This window comes from Parasteatoda tepidariorum, chromosome 5, assembly GCF_982258835.1.
Source record: "Parasteatoda tepidariorum strain Cologne lab strain chromosome 5, Ptep-v5.0, whole genome shotgun sequence".
In the NCBI taxonomy this organism is placed as follows: domain Eukaryota; kingdom Metazoa; phylum Arthropoda; class Arachnida; order Araneae; family Theridiidae; genus Parasteatoda; species Parasteatoda tepidariorum.
The window spans coordinates 80,643,700-80,662,167 of NC_141759.1; the positions used below are offsets into that span (position 1 = coordinate 80,643,700).

General features: G+C 30.0%; 1 protein-coding gene across 1 annotated transcript; it reads right to left on the minus strand.

Moving 5' to 3' along the window:
• Positions 1 to 472: 472 nt before the first annotated feature.
• On the minus strand, positions 473 to 16,394 carry LOC147809602 (uncharacterized). Its single transcript, XM_087162876.1, has 2 exons — positions 15,293 to 16,394; positions 473 to 753 (listed from the first exon to the last, which is right to left on the minus strand). The coding sequence occupies exons 1-2, from the start codon at positions 15,393 to 15,395 to the stop codon at positions 473 to 475; spliced, it is 384 nt and encodes a 127-aa protein (XP_087019002.1). The 5' UTR covers positions 15,396 to 16,394.
• Between the last annotated feature and the right edge of the window lie 2,074 nt (positions 16,395 to 18,468).

Here is an 18,468-nt window from a genome sequence, read left to right on the forward strand (position 1 = left end):
ATTGTATCTGAACATGAATGGATGAATAAAAAGTATTTTATTAACGATTGAAAATTTGAACAAGATATATAAATATATATTGGGAGAATGTGAACTGATAGTAGGAATTGAAAGAAGAAAGCGCAATCAACTATTATTTTGTTCACAAATAGAGCTATAAGTTATAAATTATCACTGATGTTACTTTTAAAATATGTGAAAAACTGAATAGCTTATAGTAAAATTTAAAAACAATGACTAACGCTTAAGGAATCGGAAAATTCCATTTAATTTTTCACTCATCCCTATTTAATTAATGAATTAATATTTGGAAAAAAAATTTATAAATATCAAGTGTCATCCACTGCAAGTTTAAAAAAAATGTATTTGAACTTGAGTGGATGAATAAAAAGTATTTTATTAACGATTGAAAATTTGAACAAGAGGGAGAACTAATAGTAGGAATTGGAAAAGAAGAAAAATGTTTTATATTTTAGGCTGTTGTAATGAAACACAAACCTGAATGCCAGCTCTGAGGGGGACAATTGAGGCAACAAAGAGAAAGACTGCCCGAACAAACATTTGTTCTTTGATGATGGGAACGACCTGTCAATAGATCTTCGTGTCCGAGACTCGAACCCAGGCTCTGCGAGTAAGGCACGACTTGTGTATCCCATAATGTGCCTGATGGTAGATGTGCTATTAGAGATGGAGGATGTGTTTGGACACTGAATTCGTCTTCTTCTGCGACAACTATTTCTTCATCTTCATCACCTGAAACGAGTAAAAAAAATAATGTATAAAAATTCTGACTTGAAAAGTCAACTTCAAAAAGAAAAACGGAAAGAGATGGAAATGCTATTGTTTTTGCATAAACAAATATTGCACTTAAATTAACAATCCTAAGAAACTGAAACGGTAAGATATTACTTGATTATTTCAACTTCATTATTTCAAAAATACACAAAATAGAATTAACAATCAGCATGTTTTGAGCGCTCAAAAATAGGTGTCCATTTTCACGACTTGTCAAACGTGAATGAGAAGAAACAAAAATGATTTGAAACAAAACATATAGTTACCACAGAAAAATGAAAAATAACGTGACAAACGAAACTAGAAAAACCACAGTACCCTAGAGAGAAAAATGATGAAAAACAGACTAGGAAAACCCACAGTGGCCAAGAGAGGCAAATCAGGGTAATATGCATTTCCAGGCGCTAAGAAGAGGTAGTGAGGAACTAATGCCGTTAACAAGGGAATCATTATTCAAATGAATAAAACAAGATTCTAGGGCATCAAGATAAGCTCATGTGACTGAGAATTAGTGCGTGGAAGTGCATCTTAACATGATTTGCCCATTCTCGACCACTGTGGATTTTCCAGTTCTGTTCTTCATTTTTTTTCCTGATGGCCGAGAAAGCTTGGCTGGTAGGGTATTGTGCCCATCTTTGAGAAGTCGTGAGTTCGATCCAGGCCGACCAAATACTCCCTGTATACAAAATGATGATTGGTGCAAGCTAAATTTGTCGGGGTCACGAAGTCCTTCAAGTTTCCATAAGAAATCAATACCTCTGGGGATACGGGATCAGAGACTGAACGTGCTCTGTTACAGATCAAAATTAATCTGTGGATGGATCATGTATGAATGAGTCCTCCCTATAAAACGGGATGTGACGTAAGTATGCTGTCTCCGGATCATTCTCAGGGATGTTCGCCAGACCGTCACTGATAGCCCATTGTGCTGATCTAGTCCGACGTAAATGAAAATACCATATCATCTTTTTTCTCTCTCGGCAACTGTGAATTTTCTAGCTTTTTTCTCACCTTTATTTCTCTATTTTTCGTCGACAACGTTTTCAATTTCAAATCACTGTTGTATTTTCTCATTCACGTCTGTCAAGTCTTGAAAATAGGCACCTATTTTGAGCGCTTGAAATGAGTTGACTTTTATTTCCCTTTTGTTTATTTTTGAAGGCAATGAAGTTTTTAATCAAGGAATATTGCACTTGCATATTATTCTCTCGGTATTTTGTTTCTGTGATGCATAGCCCCAAAAAACTGTACGAAAAAAGAAAAAAACTGTAGTGTGACAAGAAATCTCTACGAAACTGGGATTCCATGCACTTTTTTAGTAATGTTACAGCATTGAATTCAGTAAACGTAGTATGTTTACTAAGTTTAACCCTTTAACGCAGAATTTTTATTTAACATATTTTTCACGCTTTTTTTTTTCATTATTGCGTATTAATTTATGTTAAAATAAGTAAAAAATATAATTCTCAATATATCAAACTTCCATATCTCGAAAACCTTGTTATGGCGAATAAATGTTTTTCACCTTGGTATTATATATCCCCCGAATGTTAATTTGAATTCCATTGCAAAGGATAATTAGTGCAAACGATATTTTCAGTAACGAAACAAGCATTAAAAAGTACTTTTTTTGAATAAATATAATTTTTTTCTCGTTGAATTTTGATTCTTTAACCCTCAATAATTGAGGGATAGTAGCAATTTGGAAAATAAGGTCCCAGGTGAAGTAGATGACTCATCGAATGTTTCGGCCACTTAATATTACTACTAAAGATAATGTACCACGTCATGTTACCACATTTATTCAACATTACCACATTGTACAGCATTACCACATGTTACTACATTACACATTATTCAAGAAGCATTAGCGGCCATTTGAGTATTTCCCCATATCTTCGAAACTAATGAAACGAATCAGAAAAATTTTCGCACACAATTATAAAACTTGTTTATTCATAAATACTTTCGGGTAAAAGGCTATTTCTTAATAATTAATGTTTAATAGTCGGAAATAATGAATTGTTAAGTAAACAAAGTTTTACACCAAATCAATCAGGGTAATTTTATAGGACAAAATCTTAATATTTGAAGGAAATCGGTCGAACAGTTTTTGAGAAATAAGAATTAAAGAAGTTGTATTTCTTAGAGAGGGAAAAAAAACTCAACAAGTAAAATTAACATTTTTAAATAAATGTTAATTTCACTTCTGTCATTTCACAAAAATTTTATTTTTTCGTAATTAATAATCAGAAGCTCCAGATTGTGATTAGCACCCCCCCCACACACACACACATATTTATGGAATCAAAAATCCTAGTATGAAAAAAGTCCTTCATTATATTTTTACTTATTTATTTTATAACCGGAGTTGGACAGCTGACCCAATTCTGAATTTACAACTATTAATGTTTTAAAACACAAACCCAACCTAGAAGACAAGGATACTCCTGGATCAAGCAATGGGACAAACTGACCTTCATGGAACACTCATACCTGCCAACTTTTAATTCTTTCGAGGATGCTTTTCCCCAGTGGTAGTAAAATGTAATAAAATTTACAATTTTAGGCCGAAACGTACACTGTATTGTGAAAGCGCTTAAACGGAGTACCTCGACAGTAATACATATTAATATATATGCTTAACTTTCTTAAAAATAGTGGTGGTCAAAAATGATTATAAATTAAGTTTATAAATGCAAGGAATATATAGAAAGCATACATTTTGCTACCACTTTAAATATAGAAATAAAATTTTACGCCAAATGCGTAAAAGTTGGCAGGTATGAACACTTTTTGATGTAACTAAACTGCATTTACGTAGCATGGATAAGGAAAGCCACGAAAACCTCTCACGGTTAACCGACGGCAAGGGGATTGTAACCAATGATTCATCTTCTGCATGCGATTTTACTTCAGCACTGTAGTTGGAATGAGCCGGGAGCAGAATCCGTATACCAACTTGCGCTGAGATTCGAACCAGGGTACGTGGACGTTTTATCCCCTGAGCCACTGTGACTTTATTTATGTTCGGATCATTTCAAGCTCGCATAACTTAAAGTTGTGTCCTCTTTATGTTTTATTTGTGTTTACTGTACATCTTTCAGTTTACATTAAATCTGCAAGCTAATCGCAACCTTAAAATAAAAATATGTCTGAGTTAAAAGAAGGCCTAACCATGGATAAATTTACTTTATTTCCTTCAAAACAAACACTTCCTGTTTCCCTGAATTGGTTTTAGAATATTAATCCCCTGAATTATACAACATATAGACAAATTTTTCGGTGAAAATACTAAAATGGGCACCACGGGATTGCATTTACCTATCCAAGCGTGAAAATTGACGCCTTAAAGTAAGACGATTTCTTTAAATAAACATGATATTTGCAGTACTTAAAAATAATTATTTTAATTTTCTCATCCAATTTTTCATTAAAATTGCCTAATTGGTAGATTTTTTACTATAAATATGTCTTTTAAATTTTTATTAATTAGGGCAATCGCGAATTTTCTTCCCAGAGGATGCATCATAAAGCAACTTTGCACTTTTAATTAAAAAAAAAAAAGCTTTATCTTAAACTTTTTGGGCAACTTGCGAGTAAAAAATTTAATGTTATTTCGTATTTTTTTACTTATCAAGAATAAACGTTCTGACTCCAATTTCCTTAAAAAGCAATATTTTTATACACTTATTACACATTATTACATATTTCAACATATTATACATCTATTTAAGTTGTCCCATCACATAGTCAGGGTACTTCTCTGTCGTCATAGCAATATTAAGTTAATATCTTTAATAAAAACAGGTAATAAATAAAAACAGAAAAATTCTATATCATAGCTTGCATACAATTAAATAATAAATGATTTTAACAACTCCGATTACAGCGTGCTTTTAATAATGTAATAAAATATTGGATTTAAAGAAGAAAAAAAAACGTAATTTAATCGGTTAATTGTAATAAATAATTTATGTAAAGATTTCATGAATTATTAGTATAAACAATTAATAATAATAATAATTTTTGTTAGGTTTGGTGTTTTTTTTTTGTCGTGTGCCTGTTTCGGCAGTGGGGTTGCGATTGTTCCTGTTTTTCAGTGGCGCCATCTAGGACCAGGAATTCGACTTCTTCCACGCCATTCACACAACCACAACCCGTTTATAGGGCGGGTCACATTCACACACATTCACACACAAAGGTGAAAGGACATAGAACACACAGAGAGAGAAAGAAACATCCATGGATTCAAACCCAGGACCTTTCTGATGCAGGGACAGTTCCCTGTCCCCTACACAGGCCGGTCGGGTTTGGTGTTTTTTATCTTCCTAATTAAGATTCTTCGTAGTAATAACAGAATAGCAATGGGATACCAGCAATTGACGTTGTATGGGTATCTCGATCCCGATTGGTTGTTAAAACGTAATATTTGTTTACGTTAGTAACTGTTCTTTCCATTCTATTTCGAGTCCATCAAGTATCAATTCTCTTAAGTGACACATTTTATATTCCTTCATTATATATTTCTTACTTAATACAAAGACAGACACGAAGCCATGTGGAACATAGGCAAACTAATTATGCATCGAAGTTGCCAGAAGCACGAAACAAAAATATATCGCGGTTACAATAAAATACATAAACAAATAACAAATTTAAGTTAAATAAAAAGCGCAGACGAGAAAGAATTATTGTTCAACGAATTCGATGCGCGATACTGCGCTTTATTTAATTCACTTCACTTTAATAAACATTCTAGCTTACGTGGAGAAATTTAGCTCAACTTTAATACGCCATTTTGCTTATAAACGATCAGCTGGAGCTGACGTCATAGGTGTCACGTGTGGGTACCCGTGATCTTCTTCTTGAAGTGCAAGTACTTGATTTATGTTGTTTGTTTTAATTGTGCAATAAAATGTTGAATGTTGTTTTTAACTGTGCAAATACTTTTTAAAGGGCATGGTTAAGAATTTTGTATAGTATTCATTTAAACTATTTATATGCATCGGCGGTCAAAATTATTTTAAATTATCTTAGTTACGAAAAAATAAAAATATTAAGACTGCAGAGGGTTCAGCTGGTTTTATTAAATTTGCAAGGAAGTCTGTTATCAAACATTTCTTGAGGTTGAATACTTTATCTCTTTAAATGGCTATTTTTAAATTCGTAAATATGATAAGAAGTTAACTTGCCCGCCACCTCAGATAAATTGTTCAGAAGTTTTTATAAAACACTACTCTGTCACGAGTGAAGCTTTATACAGGGTTCGTAAAGTCCTTAGAAAATTTAAAAAGTGGGGCTAATAATCTAATGAAGAATTTATAATTTTTTTTCTGTTAGATTTTACTTTAAAATTAAAAATTCTATGCATTTGATTGCGAGATTACATACATTTATTTTTATAGTTAAAACAAAACGGAGAGTACCAACTTATTAAGATTCATTTCAGATTCTTAATTTTGATACGACATTTCAAATTTTCTAAGGATTGTACGAACCCTGCTTTTAAAGTCTTTGAACTATTTGCGCTAATAGGACATCATATAAAATCATCATTTAGAAAGTTAAAATCTAAATATGTAATTAATTTATATTTATTTCTTAATGTTTAGTGACCATATTAATTTATTATTGTTATTACATATAATATATATATATATATATATATATATATATATATATATATATATATATATATATATATATATATATATATATATATATATATATATACATACATGCGTAAATAGGATAGATAGAGAGGTAGATAGCACAATAAAGGAATAAAAGAAAAGAAAAACGAAGGAAGTAAAGAGAAATAATAAGTTTCATTTATTGCGCATAAGCTGAAAGTGTATAGAGCACATGAAATATGTTAAAAATGTGTAGAGAGCATTGGGAAAAAAAACAAGGATTTATGTAAAAAAAAGAAGAAAAATAATTAAAAAAAATAATTTCTAAAAAGTTTAATTATTAAGAAAATAAAAAGCTGAAGACAAAATAATGAAAAGACATGATCTCCTCTTCAACTCACATGATTATATTCGCAAAAATGAGTGCTCAGAAGGCACTCTTTTTTGTGGGTATAATCTTGTGTTTCTTTTTATATCATTTTTATTTGATCTATTTTTTTAATTTTATGGCCATCGCTGAACTGCAGGCTCAATTTGTGAGTTTACGACTACTAATGTTCAAATTCCTAGCCTTGTAATTTTGAACGAAAGACAAAAAAACTCCTCGATCAAACATTGGGAGAAATTTGCCATTATGGCGGACTTTTTGATGGCTAACCCACATTTGTGTAACATGGAGAGCAAAACTATGAAAACCTCTCACCTGGTTAGCCTGCCAGCAAGGGAACTCTAAGGCATGATATATATATATATATATATATATATATATATATATATATATATATATATATATATATATATATATATATATATATATATATATATATATATATATATATATATATATATATATATATATATATATATATATATATATATATATATATATATATATATATATATATATATATATATATATATATATATATATATATATATATATATATATATATATATATATATATATATATATATATATATATATATATATATATATATATATATATATATATATATATATCGTTATCATGGAGATATATATCATCATTGAAAAAAAATTGTAGCTTTTAAAGCGAAACCGATTGCAGATTTGATAGCAGCCACGTGAAAATATCGCCAACTGTAATTTCGCCAGCATTCAAAGTTTCACCACGAGAGAACGGGAACAAAGTAGATTTTCATATGAACTTTTGAATCATTTACGTGTGGCGGAATAAAAAATAACTTTAAATCCGATTTATGAAACAAAGAATAATTCATTAAAATATAAACTAGCCAAAAAAAAACATTTAAAAATGAGTTCCTCTTTTCATGTCCGAATTGTTTTGGAAGTTCATCTTCAGAAACATAGGAAAAGTAAAAAAAGTAGTTGCAATTTAATTAAATTCTTTATAAGCCTAGGGTTATAAATTACATTGAGGAAAATTTGCTTTTGCGTTGCGTGAGATTTTTTAAAAATTCTTATAAATTTTCGCGCCACTGATTTCATATCTGTAATCAGTACATTGCAATTTATGATTCAATATGTTAAGATCATGGGCTTTTTTAAGAGTTACTTTCGAAGGTGCAGGCGAGTGCATATGCATGTGTATGAAATTCTTTATAAACTTGTACATTCAAATAAAAACCAAATTAAACTAAAATTCAATTGGAACAAAACTTATTTCATATTTGAAATCCCCGCACTCGAAGATCAAGCACTTGTATAAATATTAAAAAAAAAAATTCTCCGAAATATTTGAAATTTTAAAATCCAAATAACCAAACTAAATTTAATAACCAAATTTAATTATAATTTATTTAAAAAAAATCAAAGTGATTATTAACGGAAAAAATATCCGCTTTCATGAAAAAGTACTCAGAATGTAAACAATATATTTATCATCTGTGCGGTCTTTATCAGTTTCATTTGAGCTCTCGAATTTCTTATAATTTTAGAAATAAGTTAAGTTTTAAATTTTTTCAGTTCTTAAACTTTTAAAAAAAATATCAGTTTGAAAAGTTGTTTCATTTATTTCATTCAATAGTAATGTATTGCATTGGCTACTAAGTTATCTCAGTTTTTTCTTTTTTTACGATTTTTTTAAAAGTCTAATATGTGAAAAGCTATAATTTTTCTCTGCCAGTTTTTTTTATATGTTAATTGACTTGAACTTCCGAGCAAAAGTTTCTCTAATAGTTCTTCATTGAACTTCAATGAGTGCTAAGAACTAGATTCATCTCTGAGGTGTGTATTAATAATTTTTTTAATTAATTTTTTGTTTTTATTAATGTTTTATCAAATCCGTGATGGCTCAGGGGAAAGAGAGTTCGCCTTCCATTGAGGGGAATCGGGCTCGAATCCCAGCAATGGCTTGTCGATACGAAATCCGCATCCGGCGGGCACCGATCACAGTGCTGACGTAAAATATCCTCAGTGGTAGACGGATCAGTGGTTAGAGTCCCTTTGCAGTCAGGCTTTGCAGGGAGGATTTCGTGGTCTTCCTCTCCATATAACGCAAATGCTAATTAGCTCCATCAAAAAGTCCTCCTCGAAGGCTAGTTTCTCCTCAGGCTTGATTCAGGAGATTCCTTGTCTTCTGGGTTGGGTTCAAAGTTACAAGGCTGCGCAATTGAACATTAATAGTCGTAAACTCAGAATTGGGTCACCTGTTCAACACCGGTTATAAAATATAACATAATATCAAAAAACACCTCCCTGTGTGTTAAAAGTCTTAATCAAAAATTTATTAAACTATAGAATTTGTTTTAATTCTTTAGCATTTTTGTTATGATTACATCGTGATTTTATTACATACATATTACTATTTCACTATAAGCACTTCGTTATTTCATTAAAGTTTTTACTAATAATTTTATATTAAGCTAATTTTTTATTAAAGTAGCTTCTAAAGTAAAACTTTTAAGTATTAGCTTGAAAATTAATTCTATGCATTATATATTTATTTAAATTAATCGATTAATTATTAATTATTATTATCAATGACCTTAAATATTAAACTACATATTCTTTACATGTCTAAAAAAACTATGAACATAATTGTTTAAAAGTGAGATCTTTCAATGTTTCCGATACATTTAGTTAAAAGTCAAACTTCTTAAGCATCAGTTTAGACAGTAATAATTTAATTCTTACTGTAGAAATATATAATGCTTTTAGAAACAAGTAATATTAAAAAAATAATTTTAAAGTCAATTCGTACTTAAGTCAACAAAGAAAATTTTTATTTTAGTGACTTTTTATTAAATAATTTAAAAATATGTCTCCCATATAAAACTAAATTACTTAATTAAATGTAATTAATGAATTAATATTTGAAAAAACTGTATTAACATCAAGTGTTATTCACTACAAATTTAAAAATATATATTTAAACTTGACTGAATGAATAAAAAGTATTTTATTAATGATTGAAATTTTGAACAAGATGTATAAATATACGAGGCTCATCCATAAAGCAAGTTTCTCTATTTTCTTCTTCTTTTTAAACTCCTACTTTCAGGAACTTATTCATTGGCAACAAGTACAGCAATATTTCAGCTGTTTTTCAACATAGCCACCACCAGAATTGAGACACTTGTCGTATCGTGGAATCAACTTTTGTATCCCTCTGTCGTAGAACTCTGCCGCCTGTAAATGGAACCAGCGTGTGACAGACGTCTTGAGCTCTTCGTCGTTGCTAAAATGCTCACCGGAGGACAGGAATTTCTTGAGGTGCAAGAAAACGTGAAAATCGTTGGGAGCAAGATCAGGGCTGTAGGGTGGATGATCAAACAACTCCGAGCCACATTTCATCAAAACAGCTGCTGTGCGTCGAGCCGTATGTCGACGAGAAGGAGCACAGCACCTGCAGTAAGCATTCCACGCCTCTTGTTTTGAATGGCACTTTGAAATTTCGGCAGTGTTTCACAGTAACGGTCAGCGTTTACTGTTTCACCACGTGGTTCCATTCACAGGCGGCAGAGTTTTACGACAGAGGGATACAAAAGTTGATTCCACGATACGACAAGTGTCTCAATTCTGGCGGTGGCTATGTTAAAAAGTAGCTGAAACATTGCTGTACTTGTTGCCAATAAATATGTTCCTAAAAGTAGGAATTAAAAAAAAAATAAATTGGGAAACTTGCTTTCTGGATGCGCCTCGTATATAGGGATGAGCTCGTATATTAAGACACGGTTCCCAGCAGATCACCGAAGTCAAGCATCACTGGCTGCGGTCAGTGTGCGGGTGGGTGACCACTTGGATCAGTCTGCTTCGGGACCGAGGGTGTGCGGTATTGGTCCTCGTTAAACTGTTCTACCGTAAAGTGCTCGACTTCGCGTGCAGGTCGTCGGGCTACCGAAGCGGGGGTGCTATCCCCTCTGCAGAGGATCAAAGTTGTGATGGCATGTCTTCGGATGATCCTGAGGGATGTTTCCCAGACTGTCGCCAATAGCCCATTGTGCAGCTCTAGTGCGACGTAAATGAACAAATCAAATCAAATCGTATATAGGGAGAGCGTAAACTAATAGTAGGAATTGAAAAAAAAAAAAAAAAAGAAGGCGCGAAAAGTTTAAACATCTTAAATCTCTTTAAAAACTTAAATTTGTTTTTTTTTTAAATGTGTGTTAAATTAAAGAGTATATTAACTGTTATTGTACCCAATGTATTGTACAAAGTGTTTACACGGAAGTGGAATACAAATTTTAATTTCATACGAATATCACAGGAACTTTCAACCTTGAGTTAATACTACGGAATTCTTAAGTGACTGCTGCAAAAAATTACGTTTCGTGTATATGAATTTGAAATCTAACTGTTTCGGCAATATTTTGCAGAAAAAGTTAGTCTAACATACAGCATGATAAAATTTAGTGCCATTTGAATGATAGTTAGAAGAAAGTATAGTCCAAAGCTTGGAAATTTTTAGATGCTTCAAATAAATATTGAGCAGCCACTTTCTAATTTAAATGAAGTGTCTAATGAAAATACGCAAATATGATACGCTTATCGTTTTTTGATGAAAAGTATTCAATTATGGAAATGTTTCGCTTATTAATAAATTTGATCATGAGGGCACATCCATAAACAACGTTTTTATCCATAAAACGGGGAGATATGGGCTTTGGCATTTAAAACTTTTAATAAGCATTCGCCACCTCGCCAAATGCGATAAAATCATTGATTTGGCGAATAAAATTGTGTTTTGGCGAAAATATTAGCGAATAATTTTTTTCCACTGGAAAGAAAAAAATATATTTAACTCGATCCTCAAAATAAATTTTTCTAAATTCCTTAATTTTATTTGATTACAGTAGTTTTCAGTAGATGAGCCGCATAACCAATTAGAATTGGGTCCCAATAATATAAGCCTGAAACAAACTATAGTGAAATAGCTTTTTATGGGAAAAAAATTATCCTAAAAATTGTTAAGATTTGCATTTTGCGAAGACTTTCAAAAATTGACGAATACCTTCGATATTTGACTAATTTACTGGCTAATAATTTGAAATCCTTAACGTGAGTTATGCATTATAATGAATAAATGATGATGAAAAATCAAAATAATTTTTTAAAAACTTTAAAAAATATCTGAATTTCATTTTTAAAAACTACAAAAAAAAGAAGAAAAAAGAAAACTTTAAAGTTTTTAGTTTTAGTGCAGAGCAAAAACAAAGTGTTATCTTCACTATAATTGGTCAGTAACACTTTTCTCAATAAATTGTTAAATAAATAATTGTTTATAGAATTTAACGTATGCAAAGCTTAAGATGTATAGGTTTTGCAATACAAAACAAACGCTATAATTAATTTTTATGTGCACACGATTTTCAAAATAATTTTCTGTAAGTTCTACAAATTCTCCAGTAAGTCCTAACGTTCCTAGGGAGACGGTAGCGCCCTCGTTGAGAACTAAGGCATTATGCCAAAAACATGTTATGACCTGAAAAAAGTACAAATTTAAAAAAAGAGAGGGAAAATTTGCTGCTAACCCAATATTTAATTTCTCTAACTCCCGTTGTTTCTCAAAAATACTTTCGAATTAAATTTAATAATTGGAGTTAATAATTTGAATACTTAATAATTGGACTAATAGTTAAGCAACTGAAACAGTTACACGTGGAACACAAGTTGGGAAACATTGAACTACAACAAAATAGTTTATTACTGTACTGCAATACTTCAATAAGAACATTAAACTGCTTACTATAATGGAACGTGTGCCGAAAATTTCAAAAAATGGCGTTGAAAAATGCTGTAATCAATCATATGAGATTAAAACTAGCAAATTTTTGAAGATTTATCTCATTTTCTTGTTTAAAAGAAATACTCGAGAGAAAATTATATATAGAATAATCATTTTTTTTTCCATATACAAGGTATTTCGTAACTTTGCAGAGGAAAAATAACCCTGGAAAGATAAACACGTTTTTGTTTCTGAGAAATATGTTCATTAAAAAGAGTTGTCTGATGATTAGAGGGATACAAAAATTCTGAAATCTAATGCTGAAAACTATGTTACTAACATTGAAAAGATAGACACGTTTTTGCATCTGAATATAATAATCTGAATATGTTCAATATAAAGAGTTGTTTGATGGTTAGAAGGATACACAAATTCTGAAATCTAATACTGAAAACTATGTTACTAACATTGAAAAGATAGACACGTTTTTGCATCTGAATATAACAATCTGAATATGTTCAATATGAAGAGTTGTTTGATGATTAGAAGGATACAAAATTTTTGAAATCTAATACTGCTAATACTGAAAACTATGCTACTAACATTGAAAAGATAGACACGTTTTTGCATCTGAATATAACAATCTGAATATGTTCAATATAAAGAGTTGTTTGATGATTAGAAGGATACACAAATTCTGAAATCTAATACTGAAAACTATGTTACTAACACTGAAAAGATAGACACGTTTTTGTTTCTGAGAAATATGTTCAATAAAAAGAATATTCTGATTAGAAAGGTTTCACAAATTATGAAATCTAATGTTGAAAACTATGTTACTAACCTTGAAAAGATAGACACGTTTTTGTTTCTGAGAAATATGTTCAATAAAAAGAGTTTCCTGTTTAGAAGGATTCACAAATTCTGAAATCTAATGCTGAAAACTATGTTAACTAAATTTTTACGATATTTCAATAAATATAAAATCAGAAATAGGGAAGTTAATGATTTATCTTTTGGGGGTTAAAATTTATTAGGATATGGTGATAGAATCTTAACATTAAGGACAGCAAAACCACTATGTGATTTTTTTTTCAACCCTGGTTCTAGGATAAAATTTATTAAGATAAAATTTTTTATTCAGAGATTTTTCTGAGATAGATCTCAATGCACGTAAATGGCATTTATAGTTATAGGTTGATTAAAAATTATATTTATTATTATATTATAATAAAATTATATTTATAGGTATTGGTTTATTAAAAATTAAATTCTAATTGTTAAAAAAATTCCTTTAATATACCGTTATTTTACTAAGTGATTTTTAAAATCTACTACATTTAAAAGAAGCTACATTAATAAATGTGATTGAAAATATTTATTAAGCCTAGATGTCTTCACTTTATTGCAAAGTTTTACGTTAATCATTTTACATTCGAAAAGTCATTCAAAATTTCTTTTTAAATTTAGTTTTGAAAAACTAAAACTAAAAACACGTTTAAATTTAACCATACGCGTAACAAATTTCTTTTGAACTGTATCTTGTAAGATGTTTTTTGATAGAAAATTTCGCGATTTTTAAGTTGTTTTGCGATTTCGGGTACCGGCTGGATTAAATGCAAAATTTTTGCAGGTACCGGATAGATAAAGTTACAATTTTCTCCAGGTATTCAAAACCGGAATATTTTGAGTATCTAGTTAAAAAAATAAAGGTGAAGTAAAATAGTATCTTTTAATAAAGTTAATTTTGACATTCATAGAAATAAAGTAGAATAATAGTCGTTAAAAATGTTTTTTCTCCTTCAGACAAAGTTTATATGGGTATTACATGGTACATGGGTATGCAATTTTCATTTAATATACCCTTATTTAATTAAATTATTTTTAAAATATCCTAAGTTTAAAAGAAACTACATTAATAAATGGTATTGAAAATTTTATAAAGCAAATGAAAAATTATTTATTAAGCCTACTATCAGCAAATGTCTTAACTTCATTAAAAATTTTACATTAATCCTTTTACAACCAAACAATCATTCAAAATTTCTATTGGAAACTTTTTTTTAAATTTTATTTTAAAAAAAAATTAAAAATAAAAACACGTTTTTATTATTAGAGGCGCGTAGTAAATTTCTTTCGAATTCATATCTCGTAAAGTATTTTTTGATTCTTTTTTTTTCATCCGGGTACCCGGAAACGACAGAATAAAAATAAAATTTTTATCAGGTATATGAAACCCACTGAGTAAAAGATTCGATTTTCCCTGGGTACTCGAAGCCGGTAAATATCAGTAAACGGTACATCTCTAAATAAAAGAAATAAAGCTAATATAAAATAGTATCTTTTATTTTAACTCATTTTAGCTTTTTCAGAAATAATGTGAAGAAGTGTAATAATTAAATCTTTCAAACAAAGTACACACATATAATAGAAATTTATAAAAGTGGTAATAAATTTACTGTAATATTTGTAGAAATATCCATTTTTAAGAAACCACTTTAACGTTTAGGTATAGGACGAGCTAGAATTCCCATTCTAACATTTCCCTTTAAAAAATAAAATGCAATGGTACTCATAAATATATTTTCTTTTTGTTTGGTATACTTGTTTTTTTTTTCGTAACCAGCTATTTTTTCAAAATTTATAAAACCTGTATAATTTCTGTTAAAATATAGATTACAAAATTTTTCTTACCTTCGTCTAAGATATCCCTAATTAAAAATGAAGCTTTCCTGGTTTCTCTTTTACGATCCAAGCATAGAATGTTATCCAATTTTGGGAACATATTTTCCAACATTTGGAATGAGTTAAATCAGTTTTCAATTCGTATTACAGCAAAATTTTCATACTTCTAGTTAGTATCAATAGTAAATATTCTTTTTTAAGTCCTGGGGAACGGTATACCAAAGTAGTGTTTTCTTAAAGTCTGTTAAAATTTAATAATTACTAATAGGTGAAGTAACTTCGAGGAACGCTTCAAACCTTTTTCAAATATATTTGCTCTAGGAACATAGATACGTCAGTTATATTATCTAACCGATCGTTTTAAAGAAAACGTTTTGTTCTTAAATATCTCTGGTAGCAATTTTAATGAATGTAGGAACATGTATAATTTGACTAGAAATCAAACTTTAGGAACATATTTGTATTCTATTTTAATATTTTACAATATTTTTATATCGTTTTCCATCAATTTCATACCAAAATATTTTTGTTTTCAGAAATTAGCACTGTTTTAATCTCTAAAAAATATTGCGTATTAATTTTAAAACATAAATTTTACTATTTTGAAATGAAAATTCAGTATAGAAAAATTAAGTTTCAGCAATATTTTCCTTAACTAGTATGTAAAAGGAAAAAAAAATTCGTCGATTTAAAATGCCTTTACATACACTTTAAAATGATGTGGAATAATTTATTAGAAATTTTTAAATATGAAATTAATACATTCGGTAAAAGTTCTCGCTCTTATACTATTCTAAAGTTTTTACATAAATTCTCTGGATTTATTAAGCGAAATGTTTTAAAATTAAAAAAAAAATACTGCTTAAAGTTTTTAAATAGAAGTCACTGGTCAGACGATAAAACTTTTTAATGTATTAATCATAGAAAAATTCTAATCCACGAGGATCAAACGATAATTAAAATCTCCAGTTTCTTCACTTCATTTCTAAATTAAACTTTAAAACGATTTTTTTCACATTACGAAATCGTCAATAAAATTTGTAATTTTCGAATATCCACTTGCTCAGTAAGTGAAATTCCATCTTAGGAACATGAAATCTAAACCTCTTCTGAAGAATAACTCCGAGAATGATTCCTCACTTTACCGCCAGCAGAAAAAAAATAAAAAGTTGAAGAAAAAAAACGAAGTGTGAAAAAAAAATAGATCTGGGTGTCTCCCTCAAGATCCTCCTCTTTCATATCAATAGAGGTAATGGTATGACACCAACGTGGTTAATCAACTGCGAAAAATCCACCCTCTTTTCACGGGTTTTATGCGCTTCTCTGATAGCTACTCAATCAATAGTCATAAGTCGTCTATTTTTTCTCCGTGTCCCAAATAAAAAAAGTGTTTTTCCCGGGGAGCGGTGGCAAAGAGCAGCCACCCTTAATAACGATTAAGAGGGTTACATGTAACTGTGACCGTGCGGTTAGACAATGGAAAGAAGTTCAAAACCTCGGTATGGCATTAAGACATCGGTTATCAACAGTTTGAGACTGAAGTCGCTTGCCTTTTTGGGGCTCTTAAGGGAGTTTTTATTGATTAACTATCAATTCTTCATCAATGGAGGAGAAGCTATCAGGAGTCGGGAACCATTTTTTTTTCACCCTGCCCTTGTCCCACCGGATCTTTTCCTCATTATAGGATTTGAATGGAATAATGGTTCTTTTTTGTGCACGTATCCATTTTCCAATCTGTAAAACTCTAGTTGATTTGCTAAGTATGCGTAGGGATCGGGGTAAAAATTATTCGAAGGTTTTTTTGTAAAATTGTCTTTAACCATTTTCTTTTAAACTTTTATAAAAATCATCAGGATATGTAATAAGTTGGATTTGATTGCATTTCATACAACGGGAATCCTTTTGTGTTTTCATAATGTAGCAAATTACACAAAGAGTAATGAGCATAAAATGAAAATAACAATTAATTAGTTCCATTCTTTTGTTACATTATTCTTTAAGAGAAATTAGTATTATCTTACTTTCTTCGTAACGTAATGGTTAAAACCATTGAAATGAACAGATTAATTGCTAGTTTCTTTAGCGACTTCACGATGGGCTATTAAAGTAATTAAATGATAGTCATTTGATTTTTTAGAAATTCTTTCTTTTCCATTTAATGTTCGAAAATTTGAGTATAAAGTTGTGTTTCAGAAAAAGAAGCCTCTTTAAGAATCTTTAGGAGAAAGCAGAGCAATAAATCTTCAAATATAATATGCGGCGCTAATTTGATCTATTAATGTGCCAATATTCGTCATGACTTTTCTAAATTTTTAAGGTCCATAAGAACCAATATAAATACATATATATATATATATATATATATATATATTGATTAAGTTAGTTTTTACTGTCAGAAATACAAATGGCAGCAAAGTATTTTTAAATTATCTTTGAATATCAATACACCGTAAAAAATTAATGCTCAAATTTCACGAAACTTTTATTGTTTTTGACGAAACCGTTTCCTAGTATTATCCTCCGAGCAAAAATTTCGAGACGAAATAACTATCGTTGATTTCGTCAAAATTAAAGAAGTATTTGATTATTTTATTTTATTCCGGAAAAAAAAACTCGTAGCAAATTATATATCTAACTTTTCTAGTAATCACTTTATCGTGGGAACCATATAGGTTGATCTATGTCGCCCGAACAACCCATGAAAGACAGAACAGAAAAATTAAATTACACCCATGCCCGAAGTGGGATTTGAACCTGGGATCTCGCTGATTTGAGGCCAATTACTTGACCACCTTGCATCTGTCTGCTTTATGGTCACTTTTATTTTCGATCATCTAGTCTTCCTTCTTGTTTCCAAATTCTAGCTAACAATCTCCCTCAATGCATTACGATGAAGTTCCGTAATTGAGGAAACATTTTCGCCATATATGCGAGAGTTCGCATTCCGTCAAGCGTTTCGTCACCTGATTTCACGAGGAAAAGATTCTTAAAATTAACAAAATACGGCCAAAGTTCGCTGAATCGTCAAATGTGAGAGATTTTTTTCTGATAGTGTATTTATGAATATTTTATAGAATGTTTTTATTTATTTAAACATTCAATGTAGAACAATGTTTGAGTAATATTGTATTCATTAAACTCATTTTATTATTTTCGAGGTTGAGTGCGCTTTTCACTCTGTTATT